The 16583-nt window shown below is 60.4% G+C and overlaps 1 protein-coding gene across 1 annotated transcript; it reads left to right on the top strand.

Annotated features, from left to right (window-relative positions):
• The first annotated feature begins 7845 nt into the window (after window positions 1–7845).
• CRIP1 (cysteine rich protein 1) lies at window positions 7846–11116 on the top strand. The gene is made up of 5 exons (XM_083847662.1): window positions 7846–8003; window positions 10189–10283; window positions 10402–10459; window positions 10607–10654; window positions 10773–11116. The coding sequence occupies exons 1-4, from the start codon at window positions 7964–7966 to the stop codon at window positions 10645–10647; spliced, it is 234 nt and encodes a 77-aa protein (XP_083703788.1). The 5' UTR covers window positions 7846–7963; the 3' UTR covers window positions 10648–10654; window positions 10773–11116.
• Window positions 11117–16583: the final 5467 nt, after the last annotated feature.

The raw sequence follows: 16583 nt of genomic DNA, 5'->3' as shown, positions 1-16583 counted from the left end.
AGCTGAGCACCTGCGTTTGCACAGGGTCACCGTGCCTCCCAAACAGCAGGTGCCCCAAACACTATGTTTGTGGGAGAAAACGGGTCCTGGTGCCTCCCCAAATGTCTTGCAGCCTTGTGGCACTGCTGCAGGTCTGTTCCTGGCTAGCCTAAACGCTGGCTGCAGCATCCCTGGAGCTGCGCCATTGCCCACAGGGAGCACTCCGTCATGGTGGCATCCCCCTGGGCTTTGTTGCCCAGCAGGACCATGCCAGAGGAGCTGCTGGTATGGGAGCTCCTGGCTTGCCCTCTCCCAGAAGCGGCTGCAGCAGCCCGCAGCCTTTTCCCAGGCACGACGGGCTCAGCTGCAGCAGTTCCTGTGCCCGGGAAGCGGATGTTTGTGTCTGGTGGGGGTTCTCATGGAGACCTGTCCGCTCCGAGGCTCCTTCCCTGATCCTGTGGCTGACATTTACAAGGTTGCAGCACTGCACCGTGCAGCAGCTCCGCTGGGACCAGGGTACCTCATTGTCCCCTATTGCAGGCGAGGCCGCTGGCACACTGCAATGTGGCAGGGAGGCCAACAGCACTGGTCACAGCTGTTGCCACATCAGCAAGCTAGCACCAATCAAGCTGTGCTGCTCTCCATGCAACCTTTATTTATTTACCATCATTAATTAACAAGCTTAATAAACCTACCTCTTTGCTAGCAGTGCCCCTGGCACTCCAGGTGCTGCCTGCACCCAACACAAGGGGGGGGACATGAGGCTTGAGGCATGGTGCTGGGCTGCATGGCCTGGGGATGTGGCTGGGGTGGCTGAGCATGGTATGGTGTGACGTGAGCCACTCCCAGGCGGCAGCCCTCAAAGGCAGGATTTTATTTTGTTTGGGTGGAGTTGGCTTTTTTTCTTCTCTCTCTTTTTTTTTTTTCTTGCTTACATTTTTTTTTCCTCAAGAGAGTTTCATTGGGGAAAAACTAAAAATAGTCAAAATTCAGCTCTGCGCAAGTGAGAAGCCTGCCTCTGCTCAGGGAGAGCCCAGCTGCTGGGCTGCAGGTAGGTGACATCCCGTCTCTGTGCCCCCCTGCAGCCTGGGGACATGGTGAGGGTACTGGGCAGCACTCGTGGCAGAAGGTGGCCACCAGGTACCATGGGTCCCTGTGAGGTGGGTGCTAAGAGCAGGCATCTGAAGGACTTGGTGGGGTTTTGGGGCCCCACATGGGGTTATCCGCCTGCATGCCAAAGGTTTGAGGTGGTCCTGGTGCAGCACAGCAGTGCTTTGCTCGAGCCGGGAGGGCAGCTCTAGCCTCTGATCCTCGCTGCGTTTTTGTATTTATTTTTGGGAGACCTATGTGAGCTGAAAAAGGCCTCTTACTGCCAAAAGGGGCTTGGAAAACATCTTTCCCCTCGGGGATGTCAAGTATTTTATTATTTTTTTCAGCTAGGACTTGCTGGTGGGATAAGAAAGTTGGAGAGGGCCGGTGATTACAGACATGCTCTCCAGGGTACGGAAGAAAACAGACCAAAGTGGATGCAGCTTTGCCTGGAAATCCCCCAGGCGCCATGAACTTATCCCATCCAATTGGCCTTGCTTGCTTCCCTGGGAGTCAGCAGAGCCCAGCACGGCGCCGTGCCCTGCAGCAGGCTTCTCCTTGCTGGTGGCAGAACAGGGATCCCACCGGGTGCCACCATGCACTGGTGTTGGATGCGTTTTTGGGGCAGTCCGGGTGACGGGGTGCTGATGTCCCTGTTAGTGACCTGGAAAGGGGAATGATGAGCATACAAATGCTGGTCCCAGGTCGTCCCAGAAGGACTGGGTGGGGGCAGGAATGACGGGGCAGCCCTGTGATGTGAAGTCGGAGCCAGTCTGTGCAGGGGAGAGGTGCCATGGCTGTCTGACAGCCAAGGGTCTCGCAGGGCTCCCCGCTGTCCTCAGCTGTCTAGCACCAGCTAGAAAGCTGCCAGGGCCTCCAGGTGTGCTCTGACACCCCTTGGGGGCCTCGCTGTGCTCTCCTGCATGCTCTACCAAAACTTTGAAGTCTCCCAGGGATCTCTAGAGGCATCCCAGGGCACCAATATACCCTCATGCGCCTTAGGGGCCTCCAAGTGCTCTCTAGAGAGCCCTAGAGGCCTCCCAGGGCCTTCCAGTGCATTCTCGGTTGCCCTGTAAGCCTCCTATTGTGCCCTAGAGGCCTCCCAGGGAGAAGGCCCTGCAAGGTGTCTGTGGGGAGCTAGATTACACTGGGACATACTGGGTGCTCTAGGCCACACTAGGAGGCCTTTAGTGTTCCTTAGAGTATACTGGAGTAAACTGTATAGAGTAAACGCCAGCGAGGCCCTCAGGGGATGCTAGTCTACACTGTAAGGTGTAATAGACCCTCAGAAGGTACTAGAGAGCACTGGAGGGCCGCAGCAAGACTCACGGCTGCACTGGGAGGCCTCTAGAGCATCCTTGAGGACACTGGGTGGCACTGGAAGGCGTTTAGGGAGAGCTAGAGCATGTTGGGGGGGGGGGCTGGTAGACATGCACAGGCTGTAGAGCAGAGTGGAGGTTCATTGGAGGCGTGCAGTGAGCACTGAAAGGCCTTTAGGGCACCCTAGAGGACACTGGTGAGCCTTGAAAGGCCTCCAGCTAACGCTAGAGCACACTGCAGGCCCCTGGAAGGCCTCGAGCGTGCCCTCGAGTGCACTAGAGCGCCTTGCGAGTCCTCCAGGGGGCACTAAATTAAAGTAATCTAGGCACTACGCTTGTGTAATTAATCTAGACACTGCTAAAGCAATCTAGAGATGCTCCCAAGGGCCGGGAGATGCCTGCAGCACCACAGAGCAGCGCTGACCCACACAGAGCAGGCGAGGCTGTGGCTGGGAGTGCGGCTGGGCAGGAAGGCAGGACAGATTTAAAGCATTTGCTGGGGACTCAATGCGTAGGAGCCAAAAGGGATAAAGTGCTGGAAGGTGTGATTTAAGAGGGAGTATTAAAAGGGGCCCAGTGAACACAGCTTGCTTCCATGCGGGCCAAGAACCACTCTGATGCTCCCTGAAGGCAATGGAGTGGCTCTCGCTTGCTTGGCTGGGCTTCGGCTTGGCCCCAGGGAGAGGTTAAAGTGATGGGTCTAAATCCTGGAGAGGGTATAGGAGTGCAGGCAGGGATACAGGAGGAGGAGGGACAGCATGAAACCATGCAAAGGAGGATTAGAGCTGTAAATCTCCCTGCCAGTGCGCTGGGAGAGCTGCAGCGGTGGCGGTGCAGACCGTGGCTGCCTGTTGGAAGCTGCTGGGCTCCGCAGCAGCCTGTATGTCACCGATGGGTTTCCAGTGGTGTGAGCAGCTGGGGACTACCCTGGGGATTCCTGGAGTGCCCTGGGGCTGGATGTGGGGCAGATCTGGGGGAGGAATAGCTGTGCTAATGGGATGGAGGTGTGCGTGCTGCTGTTGGGGCTTGCATGCTGCACAACCCATGGCTGCTCTCTTCTTCCCTCTCCTTGCACTCACTCTGTCCCAATTTCTCTGCCTTGCTCCTGTCCTGTTGCGGTAAGGCAGAGCCAAGCAGCCCTGTCTGAAACAGGGGTGCAGCCTCGCAGCATTTGGGCTGTCTGTCTCCCTGCCTGTGACACCACTGCAGAGGACATGGTCTTCTGGCAGTGGGTCTCCCTTATCACACCATTATCACACCAACAACCCCACTGCAGAGGGCAAACAACGCTGGGGCAGTAAACTAGGGAGTTCCCCTGCAATAAGGGCTGTGCTGTGGGAGAGGGCGTTGGACCAGGACTCATGATCTGTACCTGGGTGAGTAATGGGGTGCCTGGGGGTCCTGCACTCTGTTCCCCTTCTCCTCACCTTGACTACTAGGAGCGAGTGAATTTTTAACCAGGACTGAAAGGTGCGGTATCAGCAGCCTGTAGCTGGCCCAGGCTGAGCGGTGCAGCTGATCCCTACAGCAGGGTATGGCAGGGCAGGGAGGTGGCCCTGGTGCGAGCAGAGCCCACAGGGTGCTGAGCACCCCCAGCTCCAAGACAGCTTCCCAAAGTAGCAGCATCCTCAGCCAGCCTGGCCGCGGGCGGGTGCAATCGCTGCAACAGAAACAGCTGTGGCAATGCCAGGAAAATGCACCAAACCCTCCCACGGAGGGCTTCAGCCAGGAGATTTCCTGGGGCTGCCGCTAATGGAAAGCTTGCAGGGAAGAGCAGATGGTAACGGAGCTTTTTGGCCAGACTGTATGCGGGGAGACAGTGGGAAGCTGTGCCTGGATGAAATTTGAGGAGATTTTCCATGTCGCTGGGACTTGGAGCGATTGGAGAGGTTCTCCTGTCCCATGTCTGGAAATCCCAGACACACCCCAAGCACGGACCTGCAGCCAGGCATCCTCCTGAGCATGCACTCAATGGGACCGGTGTGCCCCAGCCCCGTGTGCCACTGCCGCCCTGGGCAGCAGTATGGGAGCTGTTGGCACTGGGTGTATCGCTTCTAAGCACGCATGGGCATAGGGCCAGGCTGTGGGTACGGACCCAAAAATGTTTGCTTCCATGAGCCGCCTGCCTTGAACCCCTTGCAGGAGCTAAACCCTGCAAGAGCATGTGTCTGTTACAGCGTGCGTGGTATCACATTTACAGCGTGATAACAATTCACGCCCATGCTCCCGAGGTTTTGTGTTGGCCTGACAAGTGACTGCCGTGGGCAGCCAGCAGCCTTAGCAGGGCTGGAAATGTTTATGCACTTTCTGCTAGAAACAACTGTGTGATTGTCTGTGGGCACGGGGGACAGACTCTGGGCTGCGTCTGCACAAGCAGGGCAGGGAATGTGTTCTGCGGTCTCAAACCATTTTGTATTGAAGGTCCAGCGTGGTGAATGTCCCCCACAGCTGCCAGCTTTTGGGGCAGCCCCGTCCCTTCCCACAGTGCAGCCAGGCACAGGCACCGCTCGGGGCATTTCCAGCTGCCACCCTGTCCCCGATCTGTCCCAGCCCTCAGCCACCTGTCAGCTTTATGAAGACGTACCCCAGATTTTTCCTTAGGGCATAAATTGGCTTGACAGCCTGCTCCATGCGGCTGTTCCCAGTGCAGGGGTAATGGGATTAGCTGCGTGCAGACCTGGGAGCAACGCCAGGCGAGTGCGTGCCCCCCCCTGCGCACCCTGGTGTCCCTCCCACCTTTCCATGCGAACCCACATCTGGCAGCTTCTCCCGGCCCATGCTGGGCTTTTTAAGCCGCCCTGTAATTTTCTTGTCAAATTAGTCACATATTGGGCTCGGGAGGACATAGTTTACAACAAATCGTCTCGGCTGAGTGGGCCTGCAACATGCAGGCTGAAAAATGGCCGAGGAGGGGAATTTTGCAGAAGCTGCAGTTGTCTGACCGCTTGGAAAACGCTGGCTGAGCCCCGCGGCGGCGACGTGCTTCGGACATTCCTGGGTTTTTCTTAGTCACATTTTCCGCAGGGAGGGGACCTGGGGGCAGCTCGGGAGGATCTGAGGTTGGGGAAGAAATGAGAAGAGGCATCCTCGGTTCTGCACGGGGGGGAAGGCGCGAACAAGGACTGTGGTTGATCCACACGGGGCACGGCTGTCCGGAGCGAAGCCGTTTGTGCCCTACGGTCATCCCTGCCCACGAGCTCAGCAAAGCGATCCGTACCAGCGCTGCCTGGCAGCGCCTCGTCACACGCAAACAAACAGGGCGGCCCAGGTTTGTCTGAGGGCTGCTGCCGTGCCCTCGGGGAGCGCTGGCGCCTGATGCGCCAGGACGGAGCCTCCACCCCCAGATTTGTATCAGAGGGCACGGGCAGCTGGGGTGTGCTGTGCTCGGGTGGCTGAATTAGCTGGAACAAGGTCTGCAGATAAGATAAACCTGCGGTTCACTGGGGAGGCTGTTGGCAGCTGGAGCTGGCTGGGCTGTGTCCCAGGTGGGGGAGCCTTGCTTTGATGCACGGCTTGGGCCGGGACCAGGCTTGGCTGAAGATGCTGCCCCGGCCCCTCTCTCCTGCAGGGCAGTGTGGCTCTCTCCCCGCAGCCATCCCGTGCCCTTTAGTTGGATTTAGCTTGGGTTGTGAGATGAGCTGCTATACCCTTGGGCACGGTGCTGGAAGTCACTGGAGGAACCAGGTTGCTGAGAAATGCCTGAGTTCTGCACTTGGGGCATTCAGAGGGCCCTGGAGGGGCAGCGACCAGCTTGCCCCAAATGCTGGAGTGCTTCCAGCTAGCTTGCTGCTGTGTGGGCTGGGGGCTGCAGGCTGCCGGGACTCTGTTTATCGCCCTGCTGATGCATCTCACACACCATCAGTAGGAGCGTTTATGAACTCCCTCCCCATAAAATGAATAAAAGGCCGCATCCTGAGGGTCCCTGTGGCACTGCTGTGCTCCCTCTCCAGCCAGCAGTGCCGTGGGCACCCCATGCTCACCCCAACAGGGCGTCCGTGCCATATCAGCACCACGGGGATCTGGGCAGCCTCGGACCCTGTCCCAGCAGGATTGGCAGAGAGCAGCACGCAGCTCCTCGGCGCCAGCTTTGCAAGCCCTCCTGCCGGCCTTGTGTCCTCTGTGCTGCATGAATAGGCTTGAAAAAGTACAAGGGGGGGGGGGGGCTGAGTGCTGTCCCCACCGCCTGGCTGGGTCAGTCGGCCCGCAGTGCTAGGGGGACGCTCCCGCTGCAGGAGCCCGGCCAGGCGCTGCGTGGTCCATGGGGACCAGGGCTGGGCCAGCCTGCGGCTGCCCGCCGGCACAAAACCTGCCTTAAAAGGGAGCACAGCTGGGGACGGCTCTCCTGGCCGGGCAGCAGCCTCGAAACAGTGTGTGTAAGGGGAAATAGGGTCACCAGAGGGAGGGGGGCATGCCCCGTGTCCCCTAAGCCTTCAGGGTGCGGTGGGTTTGCCATCGCTGAGCCTGGGTGTGACGGGGAGCATCAGCCGGAGGAGTGCTCCCGCTGCAAAGGCGGTGTGGAGCGCGGCAGGGTCATGAAACAATCCCGCAAACTGCGACCTTCGCCCGTGGGTGCAGCTTGTCACCTCTCCTCCTGCACCCACGGGTGGGCTCTGGCACCAGCAGCGCCCTGTTTCTGCAGGGGGGCGGCAAGGGGTGCCTTGCATTTCGGGAGGCAGGCACCCGGCATCCTGCCGCTGGGTTTCACAAGCCCTCTTGACCTTTCCAGCGCAGCAACGTGCCCTGGGGAGGATTGCTTCATGCAAAACAGACCTTTGGATAGGCTTTTCATTTCCTTCGCAGCCAAACACAAAGGAACAACAAGTCCTCGCTCTTATAAAACGACAACAGTCAGCGCCGCAGATGGGCAGGCTCTTTGCGGTGAGCCGTGTCCTGCACCCACGCCATTCCTGAGGCTCTGGAAGAGGGGGGCTACAGCCCCCCTGCTCCCTCCTGCTTCATCATCTCCTACCCCAGGCTCCCCCCCGGGCAGCAGACACAGCCCAAGTGGGCTTTTACAAAACACCACTTTTACACTGCTAGGAGAAAACAGTTCTGTCTGGAGAGGGAGAGCCCTGTGGCCAGCGTCCTGGGGAGCTTTATTTGGGAGCGTGGTTAATTGGCGATGCTAATCGCACCTCCTGCCCTGCTCAGCACTTCCATAGCACTGGGGTGGGCAGGGGCAGGCAGGGAGCTGGGGCACGGCATCTTGGGGTGCAGAGGCTGGGGTGTAAGGGGTACAGAGGGTGCAGGATGTGAGGGGTGCAGGGGTACAAGGGGTACAGGGGTGCAGGATGCGAGGGGTGCAGGGCTGCAAGCATGTGCAGGGGTAAGGGTGCAGGATGCAGAGGGCGCAGGGCGCGGGGGATGCAAAGGGTGAAAGGGGTGCGGGAAGCAAAGGGCGCAGCGGTGCGAGGGCTGCGGGACCGCGCCCGGGGCGGGTGTCTCCAGCTGTGGGCGGGACCACACATCTGGACCGGGTCCACATCTGGGCGGGCCGGGGCGGGGTCCCCGAGCAGTGACTCCGGCGGTGCAGGCGCCCAGCATCCCACAACCGAGCCGAGCCCCGAGCTGACACCATGCCCAAGTGCCCCCGCTGCCAGAAGGAGGTCTACTTCGGTAAGGGCATCCTGCACACACCCCCCCACCAGTCCCGGGCACCCCTATTCTGCGGGTCCTGGGCACCCCAATAGCACCCACCCCTGCGCTGCAGGTGCTCGGGGTGTCCCCTGCGCTGTGGCTGCCGTGGGTGGCCCCCCAAATGCACCCGAGGAGAGGCGCTGCGAGGGGCGCAGGGGTGCTCGGGGACATCCTGCCCGTTGGCCCGCGAGGTTTAGTACGGCGAGGGGATGGCCCCAGAGAGAAGTGGCCCTGGGGAGAGAGGTGGCTGTGGTGTTTTCAGGGTGCCTCGCAGGCTGACCGTGAGCTCAGCTCGTTGCGCTTCTGCCTGCCCGTGGGGTTTGAGGCAGGTTTGCTGCCGCTGCGTTGGGGCCCAAGTTCCGGGGTCCTGCTCCTGGTGCCGTGGTCCTGCCGTCCTGCCCGAGTGTGTTTTGGGGCTTTGAGCCTCTCACGCTGCTGGCAGCAGCTGCTGAAACAGCCAGGCTCCAGCCGCCAAACCTCCCCACTTCCCTCATTTAGCTGAATTTGTTGAGGTTTGCTGACAGGGGCTCGAACGCTCCCTGCTTGTAATATACTTGAGATGAGGGTTCGGTGACCTGAGTGCCGTGCCCTGACTTCTGCTCTCCCTGCCTTATTTCTGCTCTGCCTGTGGGTGTGCCGCAGCTTCCGCTTCTGCTCGGCCAAAGAGATCTGAGGCTGAAATGTGGGGTGAGTGACGGGGGCTGCCCCATAGCTGCTCCCCCCGTCACACAAATCTGTCTGCTGGTGATGCCCACCACCCAGAGGGTTCTGCTGTGGTGCAGGCACTGGCGTGGCCGTGGCTCCCACATCTGGGGAGCACAGCTTTGGCTAATCCCGAGCCCTCTGCCCGCAGCCAGGCTTTGAGGTTGGTCTCAGCTGGGATTTCCGTGCCTGCAGGTGCGGCTGCGGCTGGGACAGGGCTGTTTGACCAGGGAGGGGTTTGGCCCTGCTCTTATCAGCTCGCTCCTATGAAACTGGCTCTGTTGATGCAGGAGGCTTCAAAAGTGGCCAGAGACATGAGCTCACTGGGTGATTTCTGTGCCTGGAGATAGTGCTGGAAGAGGGGGCAGAGCAAGCCCTGCTGCGCTGCTCCCGGGGTTTTCTGAGCCTGGCGGCCCTTTTTCCTCAGAGGTGCCCTGGACTGCTGTAGGACACACAGTGTCTGTAAGGAGCTGGGTTAGGGGGGCCCTCTCGTGCCCGGCTGGGGCTCCGGGGGAGGACACAGGGGGCTTTGTGCCGCTGGAGACGGCACCAGGGCTGCCTCGTGACATTTGGGTGCGGCCCCCGCTCCCACCTCTGCAGCCGCTGCCTGGCTCCTTGCGCAAGCTGCTGTGGGCAGGCTTGGGCCCCGAAGAAACCCTTTGCTCGGCCACCTTGTGCAGGCGTGGGATAAACACTCAGACCTGGCTGTGACCGGGTTCCCTTGGGGATCTCTGCTTTGTCACTTAATAAATCCCCAGGAGCGCAGCTGCCAATAGCGAGCGCACATGCATCCGCAGAAAATACTGCAGAAAATACCCTCCTCCCCTGCTGGGCCGCAATGGAAAAAGCCACACCGCATTCTCCCTCTCCGTAAAAACGTCCTGGCCCGAGCAAGCAGCACGTTGCTCCCCGAGCCCCAGCCAGGCTCCAGCTCTGCTGTGGTTTGTGACAGCACACGGCAAATCAGAGCTGTCACCGCAGCGCTGGAGGGGCCTGGCTGGTGGCAGGGAGGGCGCAGCGGTGACTTTGCCACCCCAGGCCCACCAGCCCAGCATCTGGCCTCTTTGCAGACGGGCTCCAGCTGGCTGGGGGGGGAATTCATCCCTGTAGAGGCTGATGTTGGAAGGGAGGAAGTGTCCAAGTCTTCTCTGGAAGACGGACAGAAGTCGGTCTGTCTGTGCGGGCGCAGCGGTGACCCCACGTGCCACGTTGCTCGCAGCGGCGAGGGCTCACAGCAGTGCCCTGCCCGGGGTTTCGGATCTGGGCACCTGGATGTGCGTGGTGAGGTGTGCATGCCTTGGGTTTGGCACTTGCAGGGCTTCTGTTCTGAGCGAGCAGACTTGAGAAAATCCCCCCAAATGTATGTCCTCCCTGGGGCTGGCAGCAGGGAGGCCAGCCTGCCAAAAACACCTCGTCGTGCCCGTTCGGTGGCCTCAGCTAACCCACCTCCTCTCTGTGGCAGCCGAGAAGGTGACTTCTCTGGGGAAGGACTGGCACCGGCCCTGCTTGAGATGCGAGAAGTGTAACAAGACCCTGACGTCTGGAGGCCATGCAGAGGTGAGGTTTGGTGCCCAGGAGGCCCCGACCCCGGCAGCCAAGGGCGGGTGTCCTGCAGGGAACGGGGTGGGCACAGCCAGCAGGGCACCGGGGCTGATGCTCTCCTCTCTCCCCGCAGCACGACGGCAAGCCGTACTGCAACCACCCCTGCTATGCCGCCTTGTTCGGACCCAAAGGTAAGGTCACCGTGGCTGGGGTTTTGGGAGGGGGGAGGGAAGGAAGGGGGCTCCGTGCTCCCACCTCTCCGTGATGCAGCGGCGATGCATCCCGCCGTGCGCTCGCTGCCCCGCGGCATCGCTCACCCCGCTCTGTCTCTCTTGCAGGGTTCGGCCGGGGAGGAGCCGAGAGCCACACGTTCAAGTAAAGCTCAGGTGGGTGCCTCCCTCTGGAGCTCCCCCGTGGCTTGATGGGCAGCTGGGGCTGTGCCTCGAATCACCGCTGTCCCAGGGGTGTCACCGCTGACGGCCCCTCTCTTCCATCCCTCCGCAGGTCTGACAGCCAGGGCTCCCAGCACAGCCCGACGATGGCATGAACCCGCCGCAACAGACATGCCTTTTTGTTCTTCATTCACTCTGTACTCCATTAGCACGTCGAAAGCAATAAGTAACCACGGATGGGGCTGGTGCGGAGAGGGGCTCCGCTCCGGAGGGAGCGCCGCAGGGGTGGGAGGTTGGACGCTGCCCGGAGGAAATTTGGCCGGTACCGCTGAAGGCCGCCTGGAGAGGAGACCGCACCCGTCCAGCCAAAACCCAGCCCTGCTTCTGGCAGCCGGCTCTGCAGCCGGGCCACACTTGTATTTCAGTCTTTAATAAACCCCGACCGAGAGATGCTTCCCCCATGCGAGTGCTGTGCTCTTTGTACCGGGGGGTCCCACGAGACATGCTGGCGAAGGACCCCACGAGGGCCGAGCTGCAGGACAAGGGTTTGAGCACTGTCCCTGTGTCCCCCTGCCCCCGGGCAGCCCCGTCCCTGTCGCTGGCAGTGCCCACAGAGCCCCCAGCGCTGTGCTGTCGGCGCTGGGGACGTGGCTGTGCAGCCCCAGGCTGGGGTGGGAGCTCGGTGGGGCAGGGTGGGCTCCCGCCGGGAGGCGGTTGAAGGCCACACCACAAAAACTGCTGTTTGCTGCTTCCACCCCCAGCAGTCATACAGAAAGGCCACGTCAGTGGGCAGGTCACTGGCCAGGCAAGGCGAGCCCCGCCGTTAGTAAAAGCGAAGGTGCAGTATTACCGAGCAAGGGCTGCATCCCCAGCTTCCTGCTCTCTCGTGCCTCAGCCCCTTTGCCCCGCGGGAAGAGCAGCACCGACAGATGTAAAAGTGTCGATTTGACGGATGTTTCGAAAATGGTTTCTTAACCATGTCTTTCCCTAGCGTGAACCACTCGATTTACATATTCTGATACACTACACAACACACACAGATATTTTTGTCTACAGTATACAAATGCGTTTCTTTAGAAACTGCTGGGCTTTGTTGTCACGCGGGTGTTACTAGGACTTGGCCAAACCCTCAGGGGTCAGGGGTACATGCCTGATATCAAAATCTTTGGAGTCAGAAGCAGCCCCGCCTGATAACCATCTGAAAACTCCCCTTGCGCTTGCTGTCAGAAGTCTCCCCCCCGCCCCACATCCTCCCTCCTCTGCAAGCTGTGAGTGCTGCTCTAACGAAGGCGAGCTGCTCGCCTGCATAGGGCTCTTGAATGAAGCTTAACGGGCTGCTTGATGCCTGTGTAGCCCTACTGAAGGCAGACTTGACGGTGCTCGGCCGCCTGCTGCTCTCCTGCCTGCTGCAGTGCCTCCCTGCCCTGGCAGTGGGGTGGAGCGGGGACCTCAGCCTTGCCGTGCCCACAGCCCCGCCAGCTTCGTGGGGAGAAGTGTGCCTTGGTGGGGACCTCGAGGAACCTGTGGGAAGCAGGAGGTTGGTTCTGCCTGGAGTGGGGCTGGAGCTGCTTCCCAGCACTGAGCTGTCTGTGGACCCATGAAGGTGCCTGACTCGTCCTGTTTTAGCAGCTTCGGTGTGGCACGGCTGTCTCGCAGCAGCTGTAATGGGTTCTTTCTGAGGCTGCTGCAGCCTGCAGGGCCCTGCTGCCCTTTGCTTCGGTCCCTGCCACCTATGCACAATGCGGGTGTGGTGCTGGGACAGCTCTGCCTGCTCTCAGTGCCCGCAGGGATGTAGGAGCTGAGCTGTGCGGGGTCTGTGCAGCCTCATGCAGCGTGCAGACAAACTAAACCCCATCCTGCGGCTTGCCTGGGGGACAAAAACTGGGGTACCTCAAGCAAGCTCCAAGGACAAGCCCTTGGATATTGATTCCTGCTGCAAAAACCTTCCAGCTGCACCATCTCTCTGCCCATCCTCTTGCTGAGGCATGTGTAGCCCCAGGACTTGCTGTCAGCACGCTCCCCTCCCAGTGCTCTGCTGGCACGAGGTGCGCTCTCCGCCTGCTCCAAGGGCTTGATGCCGTGAGATCGAGCAGTTCAGGCTCAGGTTACATCCGGAAGGCGCTTCGGTCAAAGAAAATACGTGATAAATTGATTTTAAATTCAATTTGGTTTTGGAGAGGAAGAAGGAGCAGCTGTACGGCATTTGGATGGGATGCCAGACGCACTCCTCCAATGCGCAGAGCACCGGGCAGCGGGGAGGTGGGCTCACAGCAGGCACAAGCTTCGTGCCAGGAGGGGGAGAGCAGGATGCTGGGGAAAATCCTGGCTCTTTTGGGGGAGCAACTGAGAGATGCCCCTGTCAATGAAGGTCAGGGCAGCCACAAAGTGACCATTTAGGCACTGGATGATCTCCAGCATGGTGATGCCCAGCGTGAAGTCCCCCGTGTTGGTGACATGAAGCATCGCAGATGCCAATCCCAGAGGAAGGGGCTGTGCTTCCTCTGACATTATTTCGGAAGCTGAGGCTGAGATCAGTGATACTTGCGGATTGTTGAGCGTTGGTTGCTATAAACACTTCATCATGGTGACAAAAAAACAAACAAAATTAGCCGTTCCTCTGGCAGCAAGCACGGGCGAGCCCGAAAGCGCTGGGTAGGAAAGCAGAAGAGGTTTTGGCAAAGGACAGGAAACACGATGGGCTCAGAAACTGAACTGCTGCGGTCCTACCCCCCGCCCCGCGCTTTGTGGCTTTCTGTACAGAAGAAAAAAGGAAAGGGTGACAGAAAGGGCGACTGGGGGCCCTCAGCTTGGCCGAACCCACTGGGTGCCTGTGCTGTAAGATGTGGGGGGGTCTTCAGCCAGGGCGAGGAGGCAGCAAGGAGCCCTTTGGGTCACCTGGCCTGGGTCTTCCTCACCTGCTCCAGACTGACGCGTCCCCTCTGCGTCAGGGCAGCTGTGTCCCTAAGCCTGCAGCTGGCCAGCGGACAGCTTGGGCTGGAAGCCCTCAGCATCCCTCCTTAGGGGTTGTGTCCCGCAGTGTGGCCAACGGGAGAGGGCTGGTGGTAAAAAGCTGGCCTCAGGCACCAGCACTGCATTTTACCTTCACTCCTCTCCTCTTATTTTCAAGGAAACAGGGAGAGTTTACAAGGGAGAAGGGTGTAAGAGCTTTCTGCCAGACCTCTGTGTCTGTCTTTGGTGAATCTTGGCTTAAAGGACTGGGGGGAAGCGGGCAGAGGGAATTTCCCGAGGTGCAGAGGAACATTTCCCTGGCTACTGAAGTGAAAAGAAAAGGGTAAAGCTCCTGAGAACAGAGAACTACAAGCTTGCAGATGTTTATTGGCTTTTATTTTTCCTAATCCTTCCTGATTCATTTATTGTACTGAAAGTGCAGACCCTGCATCAGAGGGCCTGAAGCGCCGACGCCTACCTTAAACATCTCAAGCATCTGTCTGCCGGGAGCTGACCCTGAGCCTTGGCGCTGCGGGCCTGCTGCGGGCCAGCTTGCTGTGTCCAGGAAAACCTGCCTTAGGGCATTCATGCAACTATTATAGTCCCTCCTGAGGCCTGTTGATTTGTAACCATTGTGTGAGGTGACACAGCATGCTAAACGTGTGCCGGCCACCCCAGCAACACCGGCATCCCTCGCGCCGCCTGCGCCCCGCCAGCTGTCTCCTCCTCTGCGACCCCATTCCCACATCTGGCGCTGCTGCTCCTCCTCCCTGGCCGGGCTCGTTTTGCTCCCGGCTGGGATGCTGCAGCGCTGCCAGCAGCTGGGCTGTCTCTCAGCCCGCTCAGATCAACCTGGCGTCTCTGCGAGGGGAGGCAGTGTGTGTGTGTAAAAGAGCCGGGAGGGCGCTGGGAGGGAGCCGTAAATGCTTGCAGCAGGAAACGATGCAGCCCACTTCATCTGCTGCGAAATGCTGCGGGTGTCAAATGCTGCGGCCACCCGGGAAGGGGCAGGAAAGCCAGCTGCTCTCTGCCGGGGCGTTTGCTGAGCTGTGGATGCTGCAGGGAGGAGAAGGGAGGAGGAGAGGAGCTGCTGGGCGGTGGCGAAGCATGGGAAGCACGGCCGGATGCACAGCCTGGGGGCCTGGCAAGAAACAGGCTGCCTGCCACCTGCGCTTCGGGTGGACAGAAATACAGAATAGTTTTAAAAAGCAAATGGGGTGTTCTTGCAGGGTCAGAGAGTGACTTCCCATGGCACCCAGGTGCCGCTAGGAAGCCGTGGCACGCGGAGATGGCCCTTATCACATACAATCCGCGTGAGGCAATGGGACACGGCCGTCACGGCTGGCAGCAGTGGGGCGGCTGCGGCGGGTTGCCATGGCACGGGAGCAAACATGCGGCCTCATCCCCGGCTGAGTCACCCGGGGCGGAAATGACCCAAACTGACACTGCTGCGTGCAAAACACTGCCGCCGGCTCTGTGGCACCGCCACTCTGCTCCCCGCCTGGCGCCAAAGGAGCTGAGAAATCGGGGAGGCGGTGGCGGCCTCCCCAGAGGACAAGCATCCCGGGCTTCTCCCTGCAGAGGCCGGGCCCGGTTTGGTCCCCACTGCCCTTCTTGCCAAAGAGCCAGGGGTCAGGGTGGTCAGGGTGCTGTGGCCCTGTGGAGGCTCTCGGAGGCTTCTGCCGGCCTCCTGTGACCTTGTGGGTGCGTGCAGTGGCACCAGAGCGGGGAGCTCTGCTGAGCTGGCCGTTGCTCATTGCCGCTGTTATCAGCCAGGCCCAGAGCAAGGAATGTGTGTGGGGACGGGGCACTGGGAGAGATCAGCTCCACGTGAAGGCTCTCCCAGCTGGAGGCCGCAGCAGGGAGGGGAAAGCAGGCTGCCCAGCTCCAGTGAGGCTCTGGGCAATGGAGAAATGCCACAAGGGCCTGGCACCAGGGTAGCAGGGCACAGTATTGGGTTAATGTGGCAAGGTTTTGGTAGCAGGAGGGCTGCAGGGGTGGCCTCTGTGAGCAGAGCCCAGCAGCTGCCCCGTGTCAGATGAGAGCCAGCTCCATATGCTTCAAAAGGGACCGACCACTGGCAAGAGCCAAGCCAATGACCAGTGTTGTTTGTGCCTCTGTGAGAGCAGATTTAAGAAAGGGAACAAACTGCTGCACGACAGCAGCTGGGAGAGCAAGGAGTGAGAAGCAGCCCTGCAGCCCCCAAGGTCCGTGCAGCAGGAGGGCAGGAGGTGCTCCAGGCAGGCAGCAGCAGTTCCCCTGCGGCCTGTGGAGAGGCCCCTGGTGGAGCAGGCTGTCCCCCTGCAGCCCACGGGTCCCACACGGAGCAGATCTCCACGCTGCAGCCCGTGGAGGAGCCCCCGGTGGAGCAGGTGGATGTGGCCTGGAGGAGGCTGCGGCCCATGGAGAGCCCCCGCAGGAGCAGGCCCCGGGCCGGAGCTGCAGCCCGTGGAGAGGAGCCCACGCAGGAGCAGGGGGTCTGGGGGCAGCTGCCGCCCGTGGGGGACCCGTGCTGGAGCAGTTTGCTCCTGGGGGATGGACCCCGTGGTACGGAGCCATGTGGGAGCAGTTCTGGAAGAGCTGCAGCCTGTGGGCAGCACCCACAGGATCAGTTCGTGAAGGACGGCATCCTGTGGGAGGGACACCACACTGGAGCAGGGGCAGAGAGGGGGGCGATGGAGAAGCACTATGGGCTGACCACAGCCCCCACTCCCCAGCACCACTCAGGGGGAGCAGGCAGAAGAGGATGGATGTGGGGAAGGTGTTTCAGTTCGCTTTGAGCTCCAGTCTGCTAGCGACAGCTAATAAATTTTATTCATCCCCCTGTGCCGAGTCTCTTTTGCCCGTGACACCTTCTCCCGCTCCCCCCAAACCCCCAGGACCCCTCAGCGCCCGGGGACCTGGGGGGGGCTCCTCCGGGGCTGCGGGGGGCGCTGCGGGGGGCGCCGCGGAAGGGACGGGGCCACCGTGCGGA

The sequence above is a fragment of the Anser anser genome, assembly GCF_964211835.1.
Source record: "Anser anser genome assembly, chromosome: 8".
Classification (NCBI taxonomy): Eukaryota; Metazoa; Chordata; class Aves; order Anseriformes; family Anatidae; genus Anser; species Anser anser.
Note: the sequence above shows the minus strand (reverse complement) of the source record. Positions and strands in the feature narration are given on the sequence as shown.

Excerpts from the sequence above, each read along its gene's own strand:
- CRIP1 (XM_083847662.1), top strand. The coding sequence starts at position 7,964 with ATGCCCAAGTGCCCCCGCTGCCAGAAGGAGGTCTACTTCG. Across the intron at positions 8,004-10,188 it reads CCAGAAGGAGGTCTACTTCG|CCGAGAAGGTGACTTCTCTG; the intron begins GTAAGGGCATCC and ends TCTCTGTGGCAG. Across the intron at positions 10,460-10,606 it reads CGCCTTGTTCGGACCCAAAG|GGTTCGGCCGGGGAGGAGCC; the intron begins GTAAGGTCACCG and ends TCTCTCTTGCAG.